Source organism: Notamacropus eugenii, chromosome 3 (assembly GCF_028372415.1).
Source record: "Notamacropus eugenii isolate mMacEug1 chromosome 3, mMacEug1.pri_v2, whole genome shotgun sequence".
Lineage (NCBI taxonomy): Eukaryota > Metazoa > Chordata > Mammalia > Diprotodontia > Macropodidae > Notamacropus > Notamacropus eugenii.
In genome coordinates, this window is record NC_092874.1 from 82,598,659 (window position 1) to 82,621,531 (window position 22,873).

The 22,873-nt window shown below is 40.6% G+C and overlaps 1 protein-coding gene across 9 annotated transcripts in view; it reads right to left on the minus strand.

The window, feature by feature from the left end:
• The window catches only part of WDR37 (WD repeat domain 37), a 124,459-nt gene extending 101,795 nt beyond the window's left edge, over nt 1-22,664 (minus strand). For 2 of the 9 annotated variants that reach the window (XM_072652062.1, XM_072652061.1), the window contains exon 1: nt 22,517-22,664. In XM_072652062.1, coding sequence (XP_072508163.1) covers nt 22,517-22,563 — 47 coding nt within the window. In that variant the 5' untranslated portion in view covers nt 22,564-22,664. Of the gene's footprint in view, nt 1-1,169; nt 3,659-4,859; nt 4,989-6,011; nt 6,257-22,516 lie in introns of those variants that run through there. The other 7 variants (XM_072652057.1, XM_072652051.1, XM_072652054.1 and 4 more) reach the window with 7 other exon arrangements.
• Between the last annotated feature and the right edge of the window lie 209 nt (nt 22,665-22,873).

The following is a 22,873-nucleotide window of genomic DNA, read 5'->3' on the forward strand; positions in this document are numbered from 1 at the left end:
AGTGTTTTCTTGAAAAGTATAATCTCTAAGGCCCCTTCTAGCTCTAAATAAATGCTTATTATTCCCTTCCTCCTAAATTCTATAACCCTATCATTTTAACATTTCCTCAACAAATACACTTAAATAAATTTGCAAGATAAAAAAGAAATTTGAAAACAGAATTTATAGTTTTTTTTAATTAGACCTTTTTTTGCCTTTTGTGGTACTTTGGCTTAAATCTCTCACCACTCCAATCTATACTCCACTATGATATCAAAATAATCTTCCTAAAGCACAAATCTAACTAACCATGTCACTCTCAACCCATTTCAAAAAATTCCTGTGGTTCTCTATTACCTCCAGGATCAAACAGAAAAATCCTCTGGCTTTTAAAGCTCTTCATGTTCTGACCTCTTCCTAACTTACCAATTTTCTTACACTTTACTCCCCAGCCCCCACTAGTCAATGACACTGATCTCCTTGCTATTCCTTGTATGAGACACATCTTTGGACTCCATGCATTTTCACTGTCTCCCAAGCCTAAAATTATTTCCTTGTCATGTACACCTGTTAGGTTCCCTAGCTTCCTTAAAGTTCCACCTCTTTTAATGCCTTCCCTCTGAAATCATTCCCAAACTATCCTGAATACATACATATTCTGTCTGTACATAGGCATTTCTATGTTGCTTCCCCCATTAGAAAAGGAGAGAAGTGAGAAGTACAAGCCAGTAGGCTATTTCAAAAATGTAGGTGCAAGGCACTGTACTAGAATGGTGGCAATGTCAGAGGAAAGAAGGTCTCTTTTGTGAGATGTTGAAAAGGTGAAATTGGCAGGCCTTGGCAACAGCTTGAATTCGGGGGGTTGGGGGGGCAATTTAGGAAGAAAGAAAATGAGTTCCATTTTGAACATATTGAGTTTAAGATGTTTACTGGACATCCAGCTCAAAATGTATGAAAGGTGATTGGACATGCAAGAAGAATAACTTGCAAGAACCCCCAACATGTCATTCTCCCTGATTTTTCCCCAATCCACAATGGATTAGTGCTTCAAAAACACAACTGTAACACTATTCTGAACATATCAGGATTTTAAAGGCAACCTACCACTCCGAAAAAGACAACTCAGAAAATGTTTAATTTATATTCACAGCATTTATCAATCAAATACTTATCAAGTTCCTACTACGTACAAGGAAAGCAAGGTGCTCGATCCGTAGAGGCAGCTGGTGGCACAATGATAGACTGCTGTGCAAGGAGATAGGAAGATCTAAGATATCAGCATGTCATTTTTAATTCAGAGTTTTAGAGTGACTGTCAAAAGAAAATACTTTTTTTTAAAGTGCATTTTACTGGAAAGTTTTCTAGATCCAAAAATTCCCCTTAAAACACAGGTTTAGATCCCAGAATGCTGTTTACATTGCTTTGGAAAAGTCATTTTCCTTTAATGGAGTTCAATTTCCTCAAATACAAAATAGTACTCTGAAAAAGATTATCCCTAAGGCCCCTTCTACTTCTAAATCCAGTCTCAGACATTTATTACCTAGTCAGGAAAAGGTGAATCGATTATTTGAAATTCAGCATCTTTATTTTTGTAAATTACAGATGCAGGAACAACAGAGAAAAAACCTAGAAAGCTTCAATGGCATAATTACAATTGTTTTACCTAATATCAATTTAAAACGTCTACTCCAAATTAATACATAAATTGCTTTATCAACTGTTAATCCTCTCACCTCAGAAGTGACTAATATTTAATGGAGGAGAGACTGAGGTAGGTTGGTTGCAAAACTGGAAAATGAAGTCACACTCTTTATTCTCAAAGGTGGTGACACAATCTATAATCAGAATAATAAAAAAAAGATAATTAGCATTCCTTTAATGGTATTCATTAATGCCAGAGGCCAAGTTCCCCACAAGTTTGAGTCTGGTTTAATTTTTTTTAATTCAAACAAAAACATTCTTTTCAAGTTATTAAAGGTTGTTATCTTTCTCTAAAGAGAAAGATTTCTCCAAATCATTAAAAATTGTGAACTTAATGGAAAATAAATAAATAAATAAATTACACCTTTGGCCTACAGTCTTTGCCTATATTGCTTACCTTACTGTCTTAATCAGTCCAAAGCCTATAGTTTAAGTGACTTGAATAGGTACAAGATGGTAACAGAATCTGGACTTGAACTCAACTCTTCCAATTCCAAATCCGCTGCACTTTCCACAGTTAAGTGAGCAAAGTCTGGACAAAATGGCTTCACCTTGGTAAGGGGTTTGAATGTAGGGCTAAGGAGTTTGAATTTTTTTGATAGGCAATAGGGAGCCACTGAAACTTACTGAGCATAATAAACTGAAAGGACCTTAGGGATCTCAGGATCACAAAGACATGGACATGACCAAAGAGGATATTGGATTAGATATTTTAAAGAGGAGGAAACAGGCTCAGAATGTTAAGTCACTTGCCCAAGGACACACAGGAAATGTGTAAGAGACGATATTTAAACTCAGATTCTCTGACAGCAAACCAAGTGGTCTTTCTACTGTACCAAAATGCTGCTCATTTTTTCTAGATCATTGGTCCCCAAATTTTTCTGATAACTCACCTCATTAGTAAAAAAGTTATTGGGCACACTTCCTCCAAATTTTTACTTATTTGCAAAGTGTGTGTGTGTGTATGTGTGTGTGTGTGTCTGTGTAGTACTCTAATAGTTATGTAAATTATAAAACTTACACAAAAATCAAAATTAAAAAAGGATAAGAAAAAAGAAAAACAATACTTTGAAAATAATATATCACTTATTAATGGTACAAAAATTTTTTGCTCTCTAAAAATATTGTTACGAATATATTTTTAGGGACAGTATGACCAGGACTCACCAGTCACTGCACCCATCTGTGGCCTGCATTGTAACTGAACCTATCCAGAAGTGATCTAGGAGGTAGAGTGGGGAGATGTGCTAGGAGGGCAAATTGAATATTATGCCCAAAAAACTACTAGTATGAGTGCCTGGATCCCTGTAAACCTGTAACATAAGAGAAGTAGGGCGCTTGCAGAGAGCCACAGGAGGCTCCAGACATAGGAAAAGATAGGAGTATTAGAGGAAAATGGACTAAAAGGATGGTAAAGTAGCTTTGCAGACCACCCAGTGATTGACTATCATGTGGAGGTTGGGATAAGACTCATTTCCCGGCCTTAAATTATTTGGAAAGGGAGTGGGAGTCATTCAGCATACTCCAAGGCCATCAGAGGACTTGGTCACCATTTTAGAGCACTGATCTAGAACAGAGTTGGGGAGCCTTGGGCCTGGCAGTTTGAATGTGGTGTTCTAGGTCCTCAGGGCAGCTAGGTGGTGCAGTGGATAGAGCAGCAGTGCAAGAGTCAGGAGGACCTGAGTTCAAATCTCACCTCAGACACTTGAGACTCCCTAGCTGTGTGACCTTGGGGAAGTCACTTAGCCCCAACTGCCTCATCCTGGGTCCTCTCCAGTCATCCTGATGAATATCTGGTCACTGGATTCAGATGGCTCTGTGACCTGCACAGCCCTCCCTCACTCAAAACAAAGTCAAGTGCAAGTCATGTCATCATTTCTCTGATGGCATGGTCTTCGGCAACAAAGGACGAACACACTCGTATATATCTAGGTCCTCAAGTGCAGCCCTTTCACAGATGCACACTTCACAGGACAAATCCCCTAAACATCAAACGGCGGCTCACAAGGACCTAGAAGGCCGCCTTCAGTCTCCAGAGCACCCCGATCTAGAATACCATCTCGCCCATGCTCTCACTTTACAAAGGCCGAACACTGAGGCCCAAACACGTTGGGCTCTTTGCCCAAGGTGAACAAGGGCAGAGGTGGCGTTCAAACCTACTTTCCGGCCGGTCCCCAGGATCTGCTAACTTTTATACGGCCCTCCGAACGTCTACACCGCACTTTCCTCTCAGTGGGTGAAAGAACACGGGCCACCGTCCAGTTGGCTAAGGGGAGAGCCCCATGACAGTCAGAGCCAGGGTTCCGTTCCGTCAGGTCCTGCATAAACGACCCCCAGCTCACCGGACCCAAAGGCCGGTCATTGCAATGGAAGAAGTCGTTGTGGGGAGTAAAGCACTGGGTGATGTCCCATCTTCGTATAAACTACTCTATAGGAACCTCCCCACGTGGGTGAGCTGCGCCACGCCAACATTTCTGCACTCTCTCTAACGGGTGGAGGCGGACAGGGAAGAAGTATCTCGCCCCGAGTCGCCCCGAGTCGCCCCGTTCACTAAAACAAAAACAAACCTGGCCCTTCTGGCTCCGAGGACGGCGAGCCAGGCGTCTCCCCGGAGCGACCTCCCCAACGGGCGGCTGCACAGTCGGAATGAATGAGGGCAATCACTTCACCTCTCGGCGCTGTAGGTAAACCTGGGGCTCAGGTACCGGTGAAATCTCACCCAGCCCCGTCAGTAATGTCGGGGTGACTCCCCCAAAATACGAGTAAATAGGGTGCCCTGCCCGGGGGTAGCGACCAGTCTGCACAGACCGGTCCATGGCGACGGCCCCGGCCAAGGATGGCCTTTCTCTGGTGACTTCTTTTGTTCGGGACGAGCAGCGAGGCCCGGAGGGCAGAAAGGCCTGGAGGGGATGGGGCATCGCGGCGGAACGAGGGGCGCGCGGGACCCAGGACCGGCCGCGGAGCCCGTGCGGGGCGGGGTGCATCCGGCCCCGCGTCACGGCGCGGCCCGCCGCCGGGGCGCCCAAGACCCCTCCCCAGCACTCGGGGCGCAGGCTCCCGGCGAGCGGGAGGCCGGGGGCTCCGGCCTGGAAGATGGCGGCCGAGGCTCGGAGCCCCGGAGCCGAGCGGAGCCCGCATTCCCGGGCGCGGAGAGGCCCTCCCCGGGGAGCCGCTCTCACCTGTCAGAGCCGCCGAGGGGCCCCGCACCGCGCCCGCCGCCGCCGCTCCCGCTCCCGCTCCCTGCAGGCCACAGGCTCCTTCGCCGCTAGCCCCGGCTGCTCCCAGCGACCGCACCACGCGCGAGCCGACCCGACCCAAAGAAGAGACGGCGGGCGACGGCGACCGACCGAGCCAGACGCGGGACGATCCCTCCCCTCCGCTCCGGCCCCCAGCGCCTCACACTTCCGGCCGCGCCGGAAGCCCCTCCCATCCGGCTCCATCCTGTCGCCATAGAGAAGGCGGTTGGCAGCGCGCCCGGTGAGGAGGCTCTCCGCTGCCCCTGGATTCGCCGGAGCCTGGGGGTGGGAGGGAAGGGGAAACAAGCCAAAAACCGAGTGGCGGGGCCTGATGTGGCGCAGAGGGTGAGCGCGAGACAGGGCCTTCCTTACCCAGCGGGGAGCCCGGCCCCTGACCTTCGGGGCCGGGCCAGGGCTGGGTGAAGCTGGAGCCAAGAATCCAAGACAGCCTCTAGGAGACTGTTGTTGTGCGGGGCGCCCCCTGCTGGCAGCGTGGGAGCGCCCTGCGAAGCTGCCCCCCGCGCTGGGCTGCAATGGACTCGGCTCTGCAGGGGCTCTGGGGGATCGCCCGTCCGTACGCCCTCCTTTTTACGAAGTCGGGAGGTGACGGAAGGGAACGCGAACGCCGAAGTCCCCGGGCCAAGTTTAAGTAATTCGTGGCTGAGCGCCAGTCGAGATAACAATGGCTCTGGGCTCCATTCCTCCCCTCCCCCACGCCCCAAATCCTTCCCTGAATAATAAACTAAAAAGTCCTTTCCGGTTGGTTTGTCAGGTCAACATTTATTAAGCGTTTGCTACGTGCCCCAGACTGTGCCAAGCGCTGGTGATGCAAAGAAAAGCAAAAACTTGTCCTAGATCTCAAGGAGGTCTCCCTCCTTCCTCTCTCTCTCTCTCTCTCTCTCTCTCTCTCTCTCTCTCTCTCTCTCTCTCTCTCTCTCTCTCTCTCTCTCTCTGTCTCTCTCTCTCTCTCTCACACACACACACACACACACACACACACACACACACACTTCAAGACAGCCAGGTTCTTCAGATATGTTTTAGCATTTGTTCAGCCTGAAAACCCAGAATTGACCCACTTTGGAAGATACTCACTGCAGACACGCTCAAGTGGTGTTCCAAGAGCAAGCCGGTTCCAAGTCCATCTGTCTAAAAAAAGGAAATGACCACAACCCGTGAAGAACTGGTTAGAGGAAAAAGCGCAGGGGGACGACTTCAGGTCCAGGCCCCCTGCGCTGCCCAGCTGTTGAGTCAGTCTCAGAAGCTGGAAGATCCAAGCTGTTGGGAAGAGGGCTCTTTGCCGTGAGCCCCTCCAGTGATGGAGATGGGTAGGCGTGCACTGAGACCTTATGGAGATAGAACTATTAATATTGCAGCTTATCTGCAGAAGATGACTCATCTAGTTTCCTTTCTGAAAGATCTGATCACCATTGGCTAGAAAGAAAAGGCAAAATCAGCTGTTCTCTGTGAAAGGTGGGATCCATAGCAGTCCTCCTCAGCCATGAGTAAAATTCTAAGCCTAAGGTATTTTTCATCTTTTATGAGGTATTTATCTAGGAGGGTAAAAGTTCTCAGTCTGATTGGCAAAAGGTGAAGCTCATACTTAAAAAGTGACTATAATGAAATAAGTAGATGCTCTAGTTGGCCTCAAAGCTCTGGCAGAAACCAGGGATTTACAGGAATTTGGTACTTGGGAAAGTGATATAAACAGGAGTTTGTTTTTATGCTGCAGCAAGCAGGCAAACAAAAGCCTATACACTAGGGAAATATAAACAAAGTTTTGTCCCAACATAGGCAAGAAACTGAGGAGTGTAGAGAGAGCTGTGTGGAAAAGAAACACACTCAAAGTTGGGGTTCAGGTGGTGATATTACATACCCCAAGGATGGGATTGCTTTAGAACAATTGGTGAGAGGAGGCTTTCCTAGTCAGACTCAGATGTGGGGGAGAAGTTCTGAGTGATTTATCTACACCAGGCTTGGGTAAGGCTCTAGTACAGGAAGTTTATCAGGACTAAAACAGGGGGAGGATCTAAATTAACTAAGGCAGCAAAAAGAGAAGATTCAAGATCCCTGCATTAGGGCAAGACTTTTATCTAATCAAAAACTGCACATTTTAACTGCCTAACACAGAGTTAACAGATTAGAACAGTGGAAAAGTACAAACTTTTTCTTTGCCTATATGCTGTATGTGCATTAGGACTACTGAGCATCAACAACTTTAGATTGGAGTGCGATCATAACCATAATATCAAAAATAACAAAATATATATCACCAGAAAATCCAATTCCATAATTAAGATTTGGATTATAGTCTGGGGACCCAAGTGACAGAATAATACATGTCGCTCAATGAGGATTATTTAAATTATTTTTAATTTAATATTTCATTCTTCCCCAATTACAAGTAAGAACAATTTTAACATTCTTTTTTCAAATTTTGGTTTAAAAATTCTCTTCCTCTGTTCCCTCCCCACACACAAAGAGGATTTTTTAAAGTGTAAAAACATAAAATATCACTACACGTAGTCCTACAATGATAGCCTGAGAAAAACTTTTTATTCTGCCACTAATTTCCTGTGTGGCAGCGAGGTGGTACATGGCCTGGAGTTAGCAAGACATCTTTCTGAGTTCAAATCTAGTAGCAGACAAGAGTTGTATTACCCTGGGCAAATCATGTACATAACACTGTTTGCCTCAGTCTCTTCATCAGTAAACTGAGCTGGAGGAAGGAAATGGCAAACCATTCCAGTATCTTTGCCAAGAAAACCCCAAAAGAGATCATGAAGAGTCTGACATGACTCAAAAACAACAATTTCCTGGGTGCCCTTTGGACAAATTACTTCACTTCTGTATACTTCAATCTTCTTATATTTTAAATAATTGCACTGATGGATTTTTAAGGCTCCTTCTAGCTCTAAAATGCTTTGTTCTTGCATTTCATTTTGCAGCACAGACCAGGAATAATTGGCATAAGATTTCTGTGTGGTTTTAAAAATTAATTTCATTTTGATAATTTTTGAGGATTTCTTAGTACTCCTTATAACCTGAAGATACTTGGGCATACAGATTGGAAATCATAGGAAAGTAAAGTCACTAATTAATGTCCCAGAAATGCATAATAAAGCTAGGACTGGATTTTAGAAAATCAGTACTAAGACTATGCTGACATTCCCAACCATAAAATAATTGCTAATTGAATGTCTTTAGAAATATTAAATATGGCATTTATCCCACTCACTCTGTAAAAGACTGAAAAAGAGTGAGATATTCAGTGAGATAAATTAATTTCTAGCATAGAGTTCCCTGCCCTGCCATCAATTTTACATTAATTCATTTTGTTATATCCCCTTAACACTTACATATTCAGCCTGTACTACATTTCATTTGTTGATACATTGACTCATTATTATCTCAAGTTTCTGCACATGGAGCTATATCTAGAGATCAATATCTCTTGTAAATTAAATTGGTACATATGTAAGTATGCATGTGTATATCCTAAGTGAAATTATAAATTCCACAAGGGCAGGGGCCATGTTTTCTAATTCTTTGTGTAATAAAATCTACAAAAAGACACCTTCCAATCCCAACAACTCTGGTATGACCAGATTGGCTCTATCCTATCCTACCTACATATAAGTACCCACAGTGGGGAATAAGGAGATCTGGATCATTTTCCTGTATGTCCACCAATTTAATTCAGTTTCTAAACCAGCAAGGCCTATTCAACTCTAATATAAATCTTCAGCATGACTGCAAACTGACCCACTCTCCCCAGCAGTTAGTTTAGATCCCTGGACAATCTACTAATGAAGCAAAAGCTCACAGACTGGTTTCAAAAATAAACTAAGTAAATCATTCTAATTCAATTCCACTTAAAATGTTCCATTCCTCCACCACCACCACTCATTTGCTGTATAAGTAAATTTGTGAGTAATATTAAGTTGCCTTAAGAGAGACACAGTGTGAGGGCAGAGCCATGATGGCAGAGTAACAGCACAGACTTTCTACAGCACTGCCCCAATCCCAGTCAAATACCTGTAAAAAGTGGCTCTAAACAAATTCTGAAACTGCAAAACCCATAGAATGATGGAGTGAAGCAAATCTCCAGCCCAAGACAGCCTGGAAGGTCACTGGGAAGTGTCTATCACGCCATGGCTAGGAGCAGAACACAATCCAGTGTGGGCCGTGAATGCATAGAGGGGACCTGAGCCAGCCTTGGGGGACTGAATCTCTCACACCTGTGGTGGTTTCCAGACTTCAGGACCCCAAAATGCTGATGACAAATTGGAAGGTCAGTGGGAAAAGCCTGCGGGACCAGTTCAGGAGAGTGGAGTGGTCCAGCCCCAGTCCCAGGGTGGCTGAGGGGGGAGAGGCAGAGGAACCCCCAGCAGCCACAGCAACAGCAGGGGCAGCTATAGCCACTGTTTCTGGAGTTCTAGGCCCATAGATTGTGGGGGGATCCAGCATCTGACAGTACACACCCCCCCCCCCCAGACCCCCACTGAAAGTAGAGAACTACCTTGACAAAGAGCTCAGAAGTCAAGTAAATGGCTGGGGAAATGAGCAAAAACCAGAAAAAGAATCAAACTATAGAATCTTACTTTTGGTGATAAGGAAAACCAAAGCATGCAAACAGAAGAAAACAAACTCAAAGCTCTTCCATCCAAATTGGTCTCAGGCCATGGAAGAGCTCAAAAAGGATTTTGAAAATCAGGTAAGAGAAGTAGAGCAAAAATTGGGAAGAGAAATGAGAATGATGCAAGAAAATCATGAAAAATGAATATGAAAAATGCTAAGGGAAAGTCAAAAAAATGCTAAAGAAAATAACACTTTAAAAAATAGACTAACCCAAATGGCAAAAGACATCCAAAAAGTCAACAAGGAGAAGGATGCCCTATAAAGCAGAATTGGCCAGATGGAAAAGGAGATCCAAAAGCTCATTGAAGAAAATGGAGAAGATGGAAGCTAATGACTTTATGAAAAATCAAGAAATTATAAAACAAAACCAAAGGAATGAAAAAATAGCAGACAATGTGAAATACCTCATTGGAAAAACAACTGACCTGGAAAATAGATCCAGGAGAGACAACTTGCAAATTATAGGACTACGTGAAAGCCATGATCAAAAAAAGAGCCTAGCCATCATCTTTCATGAAATTATCAAGGAAAACTGCTGTGATATTCTAGAACCAGAGGGTAAAATAAATATTGAAAGAACCCACTGATCACCTCCTGAAAGAGATCCAAAAAGAAAAACTCCTAGAAATATTGTAGCCAGATTTCAGAGTTCTCAGGTCAAGGAGAAAATACTTCAAGCAGTCAGAAAGAAACAATTCAAGTAGTGTGGTAATACAATCAGGATAACACAAGATCTAGCAGCTTCTACATCAAGGGATCTAAAGACTTGGAATATGATATTTCAGAAGTCAAAGGAGCTAGGATTAAAACTAAGAATCACCTACTCAGCAAAACTGAGTATAATACTTCAGAGTAAAAAATGGTCATTCAATGAAATAGAGAACTTTCAAGCATTCTTGATGAAAAGACCAGAGCTGAATACAAAATTTGACTTTCAAATACAAGAATCAAGAAAAGCATGAAAAGGTAAACAGGAAAGAGAAACCAGAAGGGACATACTAAAGTTGAACTGTTTATATTCCTCCATGGAAAGATAATATTTGTAACTCTTGAGACTTTTCTCAGTATTTGGGTAGTTGAAGGGATTATGTATAGACAGGGGGCACAAGATGAGTTGAATAGGAAGGTGTGATATCTAAAAAAATAAAATTAAGGGGTGAGAGAGGACTATATTGGGAGGAGAAAAGGGGAAATGGAATGGGGCAAATTATCTCTCATAAAAGAGGCAAGAAAAAACTTTTTCAATGGAGGGGAAGAGGGGGGAGGTGAGAGGGAAAAAGTGAAGTTTACTCCCATTACATTTGACTTAAGGAGGGAATAACATGCACATTTAATTTGGTTTGAAAATCTATCAGGAAAGTTGGGGAGAAGGGGATAAGTAGGGTGTGGGGGATGATAGAAGGGAGGGCAAATGGGAGGAGGGGTAATTAGAAGTACACACTTTTGGGGAGGGACAAGGTCAAAAGAGAGAATAGAATAAATGGGGGACAGGATAGGATGGAAGAAAATACAGTTTTTCACAACATGACTTTCATGGAAGTCTTTTGCATAACTACATATGTATAACATATGTTGAATTACTTGCCTTCTCAGTGAGGATTGGTGGGGAGGGAGGAAGGGAGAGAAGTTAGAACTTAAAATTTTAGGAACAAATGTTAAGAATTGTGTTTGCATGCAACTGGGAAATAAGAAATACAGGTAATGGGATATAGAAATCTATCTTGCCCTACAAGAAAAGAGAGAAGATGGGGATAAGGGAAGGGAGGGGTGTGATAGAAGGGAGGGCAGATTGGGGGAATAAGTAATCAGAATGCAAGGTGTCTGTGGGAAGAGGGAGAGATGGGGAGAAAATTTGGAATTCAAAATCTTTTGGAAAAGAATGTTGAAAACTAAAATTAAATAAATACATTTTTTAAAAAAAGAGACAGATATAGTGTTCCAGATAAGGCAAAAAGTATACTCTGCCCTAGTCAGAACAAATCTGAAGTACTGTGTTCTGTTGGAGGCACTGCAACTTAGGAAAGACAGTGATATACTGGAGAACGATCAGAAGAAGGCAACTGGAGTGGTAAAGAACTTCAAATTATGCCACGTGAAGATTCATTGAAAGGACTGTGGATGTTTATCCTAAAAATAGAAGAGTACATGTAGTTGTTTTCAGATATATAAAGGGCTATCATATGAAAGAGGAAATAGATTTGTATGGATGATTTAAGAATAGAGAACTAAGAAAAATGGGTGAAAATAGAGAGCTAGATATAGACTAAGGAAGAACTTTCTAACCATTAGAGTTATCCTAAAAGTGAAGGAGCTGTCTTTAAAAGTAGTAGGTTTCCCCTCACTTGAGGACTTAGGTAAAGACTATATGACCAAGGCTTGTTAAAATAGAATTCTTAATATGAGGTGCATAGAGCCCAGGATATGTGACTAGATTTCAGGGACTCCATGAATGAAAAAAAGGAGGTCACATCTTTATGTTCACTAATCTTTACCTAAGATTTAGCATTTCCTTTTGATTGTTAATGTAGACAACAAACCACAGTACTATTAACAGTATCTATGATTTTATTGTCACTAAAAATCACAGCTATCTTAATATCACATTACAGTTGTTGCAGATATCAAAATATCATTCATGCTAATTAATACTTCAAAATTACTATACTTAGACTCATTGCTAGATTGATTACATGTGATCATATTCTTCCTGCCCCACAGACAATTGACCATCTGCCATTACTGGCCAACTATTAAGGTTTATAGATTTCATCAGACTGCTAAGCCATCAGACTTACACAGACATGCACGCACACACATGCACACACATACACACACACACACACAGAGTTTTAAAAAACCATTTCAACAGAGGAAATTTTTGTTGAGATTTTTACTGGAAAATTTCTCTGATCTCTTTCAAACATGAGATGCTAAGATTGTGTGCTATCCATGGTACTGAAACCTGACAATTGGAGTAAAATTAGATTGATATACCAGTGGTTTTATTAGTGCAAACAATGACTCCCATGAAGTGTTTAAATTTTCCAAATTCATACTATTTAAAGTTATAATTATATGTAAAATAAAATCATTGGAAACAGCTCAATGGAAATTTTCAATGAAAAATTTTAAAATGAGTTTTCATCCATTTATTAACATAGTAAGTTTTTATCCATTAGCAAGGGATAAGAAAAGTATTTCTGATTCAAATGTATTACAAAGTAAAGGGTAGGTATAGAAAGTAAAATTTTAAAATTACTGAATATTGTATCTTTACTGAATGGAGGAAGCTTGCATTTTTTTAAGGCAGTAGGGGAGGTCCCAGGAGGTAGAAAGTGACTAAATATTTGAGAGCGTGGGGATATGACTAAGGTTGCAATCTATTGGAGAAGGGGGGAGAAATGGCACATATAGGGTTACTTTCTTCATAAATAAAGATGTTTATAAACCTTAAATCTCTATATAAATGTTACAATAGCATATATATATATATATATATATATATATATATATATATATATATATATATATATATATATATATATATACATATACACATATCCAAGTCATTACAAAGATCAACTCATATATAGATATTCGTATATATGTATATACATACATGAAGGTGCTTTGGAAATTCAAAATATATAAAAATGTAAGCCAATATAACATTTTCTCAATTTCATATTGATGGAATCCTAATAAAGCTGCCCCTGGCCCCATTGTTCTAACTTTCTTATACTCCCCACTGAACAGCAGGCCCACTGCCCCTACCGAGCCACACACACACTCAATATCCTTTCTTCACATATACCTGACTACTCATTAGAACAGCAAGTGTGTCCATGAACTCATGTTTCTCACAGAAAGTGTAGGTATATCCATGTGATGGGACCCCAGCTACTGCCTCTAGCTAGCCACTGCCCCCAGACCCATTCCTCATATTTCCCACTGAAACAGCAGGTGTGTCCATGCGCTCAACCATAACTACATCCATCTTGCCTTAGGACCATGGTGCTCAGCCGATCAGAAAGCAACACATCAGGATGCTTGAGCAGGGTGTGGACCCCAAAACAATAGAAGGGACTTTCCTAAGTAGGCACCTGCCTAGTAACTGACCTAGAGTAAACTCATGATGTAGAGAGGCTTATTTTAATAGTATTATCATACACGCATACCTCCCCAAATGAGTTTTTCTGTATGTATTGTAGGTAATCACATGTACAGTTCCACTGTGGCTGGGACCCCTCCCCTATTACTTAATCCCTTAACAAACCCCTCCTATCTTTTTAGTATTTACAATTTGTCATATAATTGCATTTTTAACCTATAAAAATTCAACTTGCTTTCTCTGAAGTTGCTGGTTCTTCTTGAAATTTAGCCTGCTTCATGAACAGCGTCAATCTCAATAAATGTTTCTACTTGGATTAAAAGGTGGTCTGACTGAATTCTTTGAGACGGTTCCACCACAAAACATCATGAAACCTCAATAGCTTTTGGGGTCCCTGGGTGTACAGAGATTAAACCTCAACAGTTTTACAGTTCCACCACAACATATAACAAAACCGCAACAATATCACTCAAACAATCAATGAGTGAGTATATGCCTTGCATTGTACTAGGTGTATGAAGGATACAAAGCACAAAAGAGTTTTTGACCTCAAGGTTATACAGCTGACACACAGGACACAAAGAACTACAAAGTATAGTATTAATTATCAGTTCAGAAGAAGTACAAGAGAGGGAGGTACCACTGCTGACTGGAATAGTTTGACATTTCAAGGAGTAGGTAAGGCCTGAACTGGGATATAAAAGGAAGCGTGGGATTTGAAGTGGTAGATGTCAGGATCCCCATGCCAGGATCATCCCTCTCTTTTTACTCTACTATTAGGAGATGCCCTGTTTTCCAGAGCTAAGGCCCAGCAAGCAAGTTGTTTCCTGGCCTTGGAATAACAACAATCCTTAGCGCTCATCTTCTGGATAAACTAAGCCACAACAGAATCCCAGAATGGTTTCACATCAGCACCAGGTGGTCCCTGAGCTTGGACAAGTACCTTGCAGAAACCATGTTCTGGTCATGAAGCCCTGCTATGAATCAAACTTGTCATCAGGGCTGTAGCTCACTGCATAACCACTAGTATATGTATTGAGATTTGCCTAGCACCAGTACAGGGGTCAGGAGGACTTGAGTTCAAATCTCATCTCACACACTTGACACTCATTAGCTATGTGACCTTGGGCAAGTCATTTAACCCCAATTGCCTCATCCTGGGGCATCTCCAGTCATCCTGATGAATATCTGGTCACTGGATTCAGATGGCTTTGGAGGAGAAGTGAGGTTGGTGACCTGCACTGCCCTCCCTCACTCAAAACAAAGTCAAGTGCAAGTCATGTCATTATTTCTCTGATGGCATGGTCTTCTTCGGCAACAAAGGATGAACACACAGCATACACTAAAGTGTCAAGTATCCTTAGTATCAGAGGAAGTCCCAGCACATGTGTCTAGTTTTCCTCTTCCAGTGGAATAAAGAAAGCCTTTGGCTTATGACCACTGTTAGTTTTTTGGTTTCATTTCATTTTATTTTTCAGAGTTAGCTATGGTCGTGATAACCTGTGTGAGCTCTCTGGTATTAACAGTGGTGGCATAACCTCTGTGACTCTTGGAACAATTGTTTTCAAAGATGACATGGAGAAGAAAGTAGAGAATACTTTGTTCAAGATGACTGGATGAGCAGTCAGAGATATGAGAATAACCATGGGAGATAAAGGAAATCAAAAGAGACGTGCCCTAACTGGAGGACTGGGCAAACACAGATGAATCTGGCAAGGATGAGATTAAGGAGGACCAAGAAAATTCAAGCAATAAGGTTGTGAATATTCCTGAGCACAGCAATAGCACAATGAAGGGCATAATTTAAGAAGAATAATCTGACAAGAAAAATGCCAGCAAATTGATAAAGGTAGGTGTTAAAAGAGTGTTAGGAAGTTGTTCCAAAAAAAAAAAAAAATTAGACATTCAGTGATGAGGACCTGGCTAGATTAACAATGGGATTAGGAAGAAAAGACTGAAAACAAAAGATATGACTAATATATGAAATTTTATGCAGAAGTATGGTGGAAGCATACCTAATATGTTGAGCAGAAGCCACATGTGACAGTGAGAGACAGAACGACAACCAAACAGGAAGAAATCCTGGCAAAAGAGTCAACTGAGCAAAGTTATCTGGAAGATATCCAGGGAAGAAAATAGAAGGTCATCCAGCAAATAAACAAACAAAAGGGAAAAATTCTCTAAAGATTTTAAAAACAAATTCAATTCAACACCACATTTATACTCTAACGTCAGAGTCATGGATGGAATTCTCAAGAAAGTGGAAATGGCCCCTGTGGTAAGAGCAGCACCCATCTAATGCTGGCTGGGCTAGTCCTTTAAGTGGGGAGGGTATTTGCCGCCTTTGCCATCTGACCCATAAAAGGCCTAAAAGAGTTGGTGTCAAAGGTTTTAGAGAAATTTCCATTGCCCTGCCCTGTGGAAATGCCTTTCTAACCTAGCCTGGCTGGTTGCCATGGTAAATTCAAAGGCAGAGAGGAATAGTTTGGAGTTTTGTTTAATTAATTGTTTGAATTATCAAATATTTCTTTTTCTTCCTCCCATCTGCCCCATCTAAAAGTAAAAGAAAACCCTTTACAAATAGGAATAGGCAAGAAAAAACAATTTCCCATATTGGGCATATCCAAAAATGTATCTGATTCTGTATGTTCATCCTCCCTCCTTTGGAATTTTGGCTGATTATTGAATTAATCAGAGTTCTGAAGTCTTTCAAAATTGTTGGTTTTTTACAATGTAAATATTATAGCAGAAATTATTTTCTCATTTCTTCTCACTACACTATGCATCAGTGATTATGTTTATTTCTGAATGTGGTAGCTAAGACTATGACTTGCCCCAGGAGCTTAGGGGTAACAGCTCAGTCTTCTAGACATTGCATTTAAGTTTTGGCCTCAGCCTCATCTGTTTCTCTGCACAGTCTCAAATACCCTCTTGGCTTTATCCCTGGTCGTTACTTTTACAGTCCCCAATAAGGAAATGGTAGCAAGGCATAGGAAGGTTCCCTCTAAACTCTGCCCCACTCACCTAGAGATCCCTTCCCCTACCTAAGGGCCCCAGTTGTGCCCTGGAAAGAATGGACTCAAACTTAAAACAGCTGCTATAAAACATCCTCTACCCTAATCTGGGTGAAGGCAGCTAGCTATATTTCCAACTACTAGGGTATCCAATGAAGAGAGTCCCATGTGGATATCTCCCATGGATTCCTGAGAATGCAAAGGGCCCTAAAGTTTATCTCAGATAAACACATTATTTATTCACATGGTGCACAGTGCAATTCAGGAATCACTATGCTCACCTTTGCCATTCTTTATTCTGTAATTACTCTTCTGATTTGACCTGAGTTCACTGTAGTGGAGTTAGTCATCTTCTCAATTGGAGAACTAGGCTCCCAGAGTCCAGTTCTAGCCCCACTTCAGATTTGTGAGGAACAATTCTATCTTTAGCCCTAGTCTAAGGAGTCCTCCCTAGTAGAGGTAGAGGAAAGGAAAAGGCACCCAGAGTACAAACATGAATCGGGAAAGGAACAGGCAGTTCTATTCTGACACAAAAATGAAATGTTAAGCAATAAAGATTCATAGAAAGAGTATCACCAGTTGTGAGGCTAACATTCAAACCTGACTGAAATATGTGTAACAGCTTCTCATGAGCTATTTTACATCTCCCTTCCACTAAACATAGACCAATCAGTGCTAAGTAGACTTTTTTCTTCACATCTGTGTGTGTGTGTCTATGTCTTTCTGTCTCTCTGTCTCTCTCTGACTTTATTGGATAGTCTACTGTAATGGTAAAGGAATTTGAAGATCTTCCCTGCCCTTTAATAGGTTCATGTGACCTGCTTTGAGCTTTGGCCCATCCCACTGCTTGGGTCACATGGAGCCAGTGGTGGTAGGAGCTTGCTGAATGGGTGCAGCAAGAAGGGTACAGCAGGAAGAGAGAGTGAGGCAAAGCTGAGGCAGAGCAGAGCAGCTAGTGTGAGTGAGAGAGGGAGTGATTTTGCCTAAGGGAGCTTGTTTGTGGGCAAGCCTGATGGAGGGAAGGCTTGGGGACAGCTGTGCTCCCTTTATTGGTAATATGTACAAACTTCATTTATTTAAAACCTTTAAAACATGGTAGAATTGGCCTTCTGGTATCTGAATAAATATTTTGGTTTCATCTTTGTGGAAGAGAGCTATATTTTGTGAATTCACTCTGGAAGTACACATGAATATCCATAGCAACTGCTGTGGGTATTGCATTGACACCACATCTGCCTCTGTCATTTTCTTCCCTAACTGCTCTCACATTGAATATTCCCTTGCCAGAGTCCTCAGGAAGAGAAGGAGGATGCCAGTTGCCTTTTGACATTTCACAAGGCCCCATATCAAAGAAAAAAATATATAAACAAGACATGGCATCATCCCAGACAAAAAGTTTGTCTTGGAGGTCACAAGCTCATACCTTACAGATCAGTGGGAGGAAGAGCATTCCTCCTACTAACTCCCTGGAGGTGAGAAAGTCATTTTTACACTTCGGGCTAGCAGAAAGAAGAGGGCTAAGAGTCGAGGATTTTCCCTTTATATATAACCAGTTTTGGCTCAGCAGACAATTAAGAGGCCTCATAACCAACAGGAAGTAGTCAGAGGATAGCTGCATCTGCTCTGAAGTGGGTGAGAGGGTAAGGACTCCTCCATTATGCATCTCCAAACGGTGCTATACTCTTTTTTCCCCCGTTGAAATATTTGCTTATCTGAGTCAGATTGCTCTCAGGGCTGGTTTCTCATCAGACTCAACTACTGCTACTACCAACTCTGGTTGTGAAGGGTACCTTTGATGGCTCATTTGACCTCTGAGTCTCACAAGATTGAAACCTGGTCTATTCAGTCTCTAATAGTCATTTCTCTGTGAAAAGAAAAGAATAAATCCAAAAGGCCAAAAAAAAGTGGGGAGAGGTACCATGAATTCATGGCCATATGGTGATTGAGTAGGAGTTAGGGCCTGCTACCTCTCTCATACCTAGAGACTCACAACATTTCTTTCCCTCATTTGAAAGCTGTCAGAGAAGAGCATGAGAAATCATCCTCTCACATCTTTTGAATATACACTCAGTTTTGGCTCCTCAGTCACTTAAAAGGCTTTTCATTACCTACTAGTAGCTGGCAGGAAATAGTCATAGAATGACTTCATGTACTCTGATGTCAGGGCCAGGGCCCGCCCTCCATTGTACAGGTTCAGAAATAGGATCCCTAACCTTCCAGATAGGTTGGTACAAGGCAGGTCACATTGCAAATACTCTAAGGAAGAGTTCTTAACCTTTTCATGTATCATGGACCCCTTTGACTTTTTGGTAAAATCTACTGACAGGCCATCTCTCACAGTGGTTTTAAATATATAAAATAAAATGTAGAGAATTACAAAGGAAACTACTATATTGAAGTGCAGTTTGTTTGTTTTTAAGTTCCCAGATATCAGATTAACAATTCTTGCTCTAAGGATTGGGTCCTCATTGGCTGATTCTCTATTTACACTAAAACAAAACAAAATAAATCAGAACAGCAGAGGTACTTCCAAAGGTATAATTAGCATGTAAAGGACAGGTAGGGGTCACTGATAAGCAAGACTTCCTATCAATATCTTTCTCTCCCTTTCCAGTAACACACTTTGGGTAGTTTCTTGCCTTTTGATAACATCTCCTCCTCTTCTTTTCCTTTACAAGGACTCTCTGATGTTAATTTTAACAATATTTCACTTATATAAAAGCTTCAAGGTGAGAAGGTAAATAAGGGTTAATCAACATAATTTACCCAATCTCCAAACTGTCAGGAACTCAGGGATGATCCTACTGAAAGACAGGAGGGAACCTAGATTATATCTTTTTATTGCATTATATTAAGCAATATATTTATTAAAACCTTTAGAAAAATTTTATAAATAGATCACATTAATCCAAATATGATCTCTAGTTTCTTTCCTTGGTAATAGTTAACAGTTTGGTCAGTCTTTAACTACTGAAGATGAGATAGCTAGAAACAGAAAAATAGTAATCAGCCTTTTACAATACCAACTGTGAAGAATTTCAGAGCTAAGGGGCAAATGTTTAAAAGTGCATTTTCTCTGATGCTGTTTAAAAGATCAGGTAAGAAAATATTTGTAAAAAGTGCTTAGCATTGTGCCTGACACATAAGAGCCTCTACATAAATGCTTATCCTATTAATAATATCCGTAAGTATAGAATGTATTCTGGTTGGAAATTCAAGAGATACAAGGATGGATTAACATTAGGAAAACAATCAACATAATTAATCATATTAAAAATAAACCATCCAAAACCACATGATCATCTCAATAGATGCAAAAAAAACCCCCTCAAAGTACACCATTCATTTATGCTAAAAAACCCTGCAAGTATCTATTACAAAAATATGAATAGTGAAGCAGACTAGTTTCCATATTGGACATGTCAAAAATTAGTGTTTCACTTTACATATTTAGTCCATTACACTTTTGTCAGAAGGGAGTAGCAGTCTTCATAAAAAAGGGACCTCTTTGTAATATTATAAAGCACATCTACCTAAAACCAAGTATCATATGCATTGAGGATATTACTAAAACATTTTCCAATAAATACGAGAGAGAAACAAGGATGCTCATTCTCCCCATTATTATTTGAGATAGTTCTGGAAATGCTAGCAACAGCAAAAAAAAACAAAAGAAAAAAATTAAAGGAACAAACATAGGTAAATAAGAGATAAAACTATCCCTGTTTGCTGCCAATATGATGGTTCACTTGGAAAATCCTGGGGAATTAGTAACAATACTAATTGAGACAACAGCTTCAGCAAAGTTGCAAGCTACAAAATACATCCTTAAAAATCAATGGCATTTCTATATAACAATAACAAAATACAAGAATCAACAGCAGAAATGGAAATCTAATTCCACATAACTACAAAATGCATAAAATATCTGAGTATCAATCTCCCAAAGCACATAAAAGACTTATATAGATTCAATTACAAAATGTTGCTTAAAGAAATAAAAATAAACTTATATGAGCCAGAGGTATATTCAGTGCTTGAGCGATCATACTATAATAAAAATGATAATACTACCAAAATTAATTGATATCTTTAATGCTATACCAATCAAATTGCCAAGGAGATACTTTACAGAACTTGATAAACTAGTACATTTGGAAAAACAAAAGATCTAGAACATCAAGAGAAGTGAAAAAAAGAAGTAGGAACAAAAGGGAAATAGCACTTCCAGACCTAAAGTTATATTATAAAGCAGCAGTCATCAAAACCATCTGACATAGAGGGATAGATCATTGGAACAGATTAGACAAGGGAGATTCAGAAACAGCAGAACTCAATAACCCAATGGTTGATAAAGTGGAAGACATAAATTATCTAGAGGAAAAGCTCCCTCTCTGATATAAAACTACCAGGAAAAGGAGAAATTGGTATGGCAGAAATTAGGCTTAGACCAAAACCTTATACCACATTCCACAACATATTCTAAAGGGATACTCAACCTTAATATTAAAGATCACAAAAATAAAAATTGGAAGAGAAATAGATCATGTCCTTCTCACAGTTATGGGTAGAAGGTACTGTCTTAACCAAACATGAAATAAAGGCAATTACAAAAGATCAAATAGATAATTTGTTTGCTTGAAACTAAAAATCTGTACAATCAAATATACCTAGGATAAGAAGGGAATCCTATCTTTTGCATCGAATTTCTCTTATATATTCAAGATACATAAACAATAAATATACATGACTGTTATTGCCCAATAACTAGTCAAAGGATATGAATAGTTCTCAAAAGAACTACAAAGAATTCACAACCACATGAAACAATTGCTAATAACCAGAGAAATGCAAATCAAAACAACCTAATGTTTCATTTACTGCAACTCTGCAAATTGGCAAAAATGACAAAAATGGCAACATTCAGAATAGATGCTTTAAATAAAACAGTACTTGACAAGCTGACAAAAGTACTCCCATATCCAACGATTAAACTTGTTGAACTAATAATGTACTAACACTAGCTAGTATTTCGTACATCTAGAAAAAAATACATTTTAGTCTCATAATGTCCCCTGGGTAGCAATTACTATTGTTATCCCCATTTTCCAGAGGAGGAGATTGAGGCAAACAGAGATTTAGTGACTCTGCCCAGGGACAAACCGCTAGTAAAACATCTAGTATCTTGTAACATCTAGTAAGTATCCAGGGAAAAATTTGAATGTTGCTCTTCCTTGGCTCCAGGCCCAGGGCTGTATTCACTGCGCCACCTAGTGGCTCGACTTCACAAGCATTCAATTTAAAAATGTGTGTGTATAACGCCCAATCTATTTTTTATTTAATTTTATCTTTTTTAACTAACAAGAATCATTTTCTCTTGCTCCCATCTTCTCCTTAAATTCTACTCATCTACTGGAGGAGAGGATTAAAAACTTGTAACAAATATGCATAGTGAAGCAAACTAGTTTCTATATTGGCCATGCCAAAAAAATTGTTTCATCCGCATATTTAGTCCATTACTAAAGGTAATGGTAGGTGACATTCTTCATCTTCAGTCGTCTGGAATCATGATTGATCACTGCATCGATCAGAGTTCTTAAGTCTTTCAAGATCCATTTTTACAACGTTGTTGGCTGCAGTATGTATCCTGTACTACTGTATTATTGTAGTATAAATTATTCTAGTTTTGCTCATTTTACTCTGCATTAGTGCAAACAAGCCTCAGTTTCTCTGAAAATACTCAGATATTTCTAATGGCACAATACTATTCAATTACATTCATACAGGACATTTGTTCATCCATTTCCCAAAAGATGCTCCGCCCCCTTACTTACAGTTCTTTGCCACCACAAAAAGAGCTGCTGTAAATATTTTTGCACATGGTGACCTTGTCTTTCTCTTCTTAAAATCTCTTTGGGATTACGGAACGCCAAATCCCCGTAAGTTACCGTGGGATGATACAAAGATGAGTGGCACAAGGCTGGTTTCTCGAGTGCTTTGCCCACAACCGTAAGCCTATCAGGCGGGAGTGCTCGGAGAAACTTCAGACCTCACGGATGTGATACTTAGTATCCAAGTGGATTTCCTCAGTAGCAGTACAGTGGGAGCCCGGACTGCAGAAGAAGGGACTCCGGAACAAAGACCCCCTTACTTAAGGGGGCGTGCTGTAAATATTTTTGCTCATGTTGACC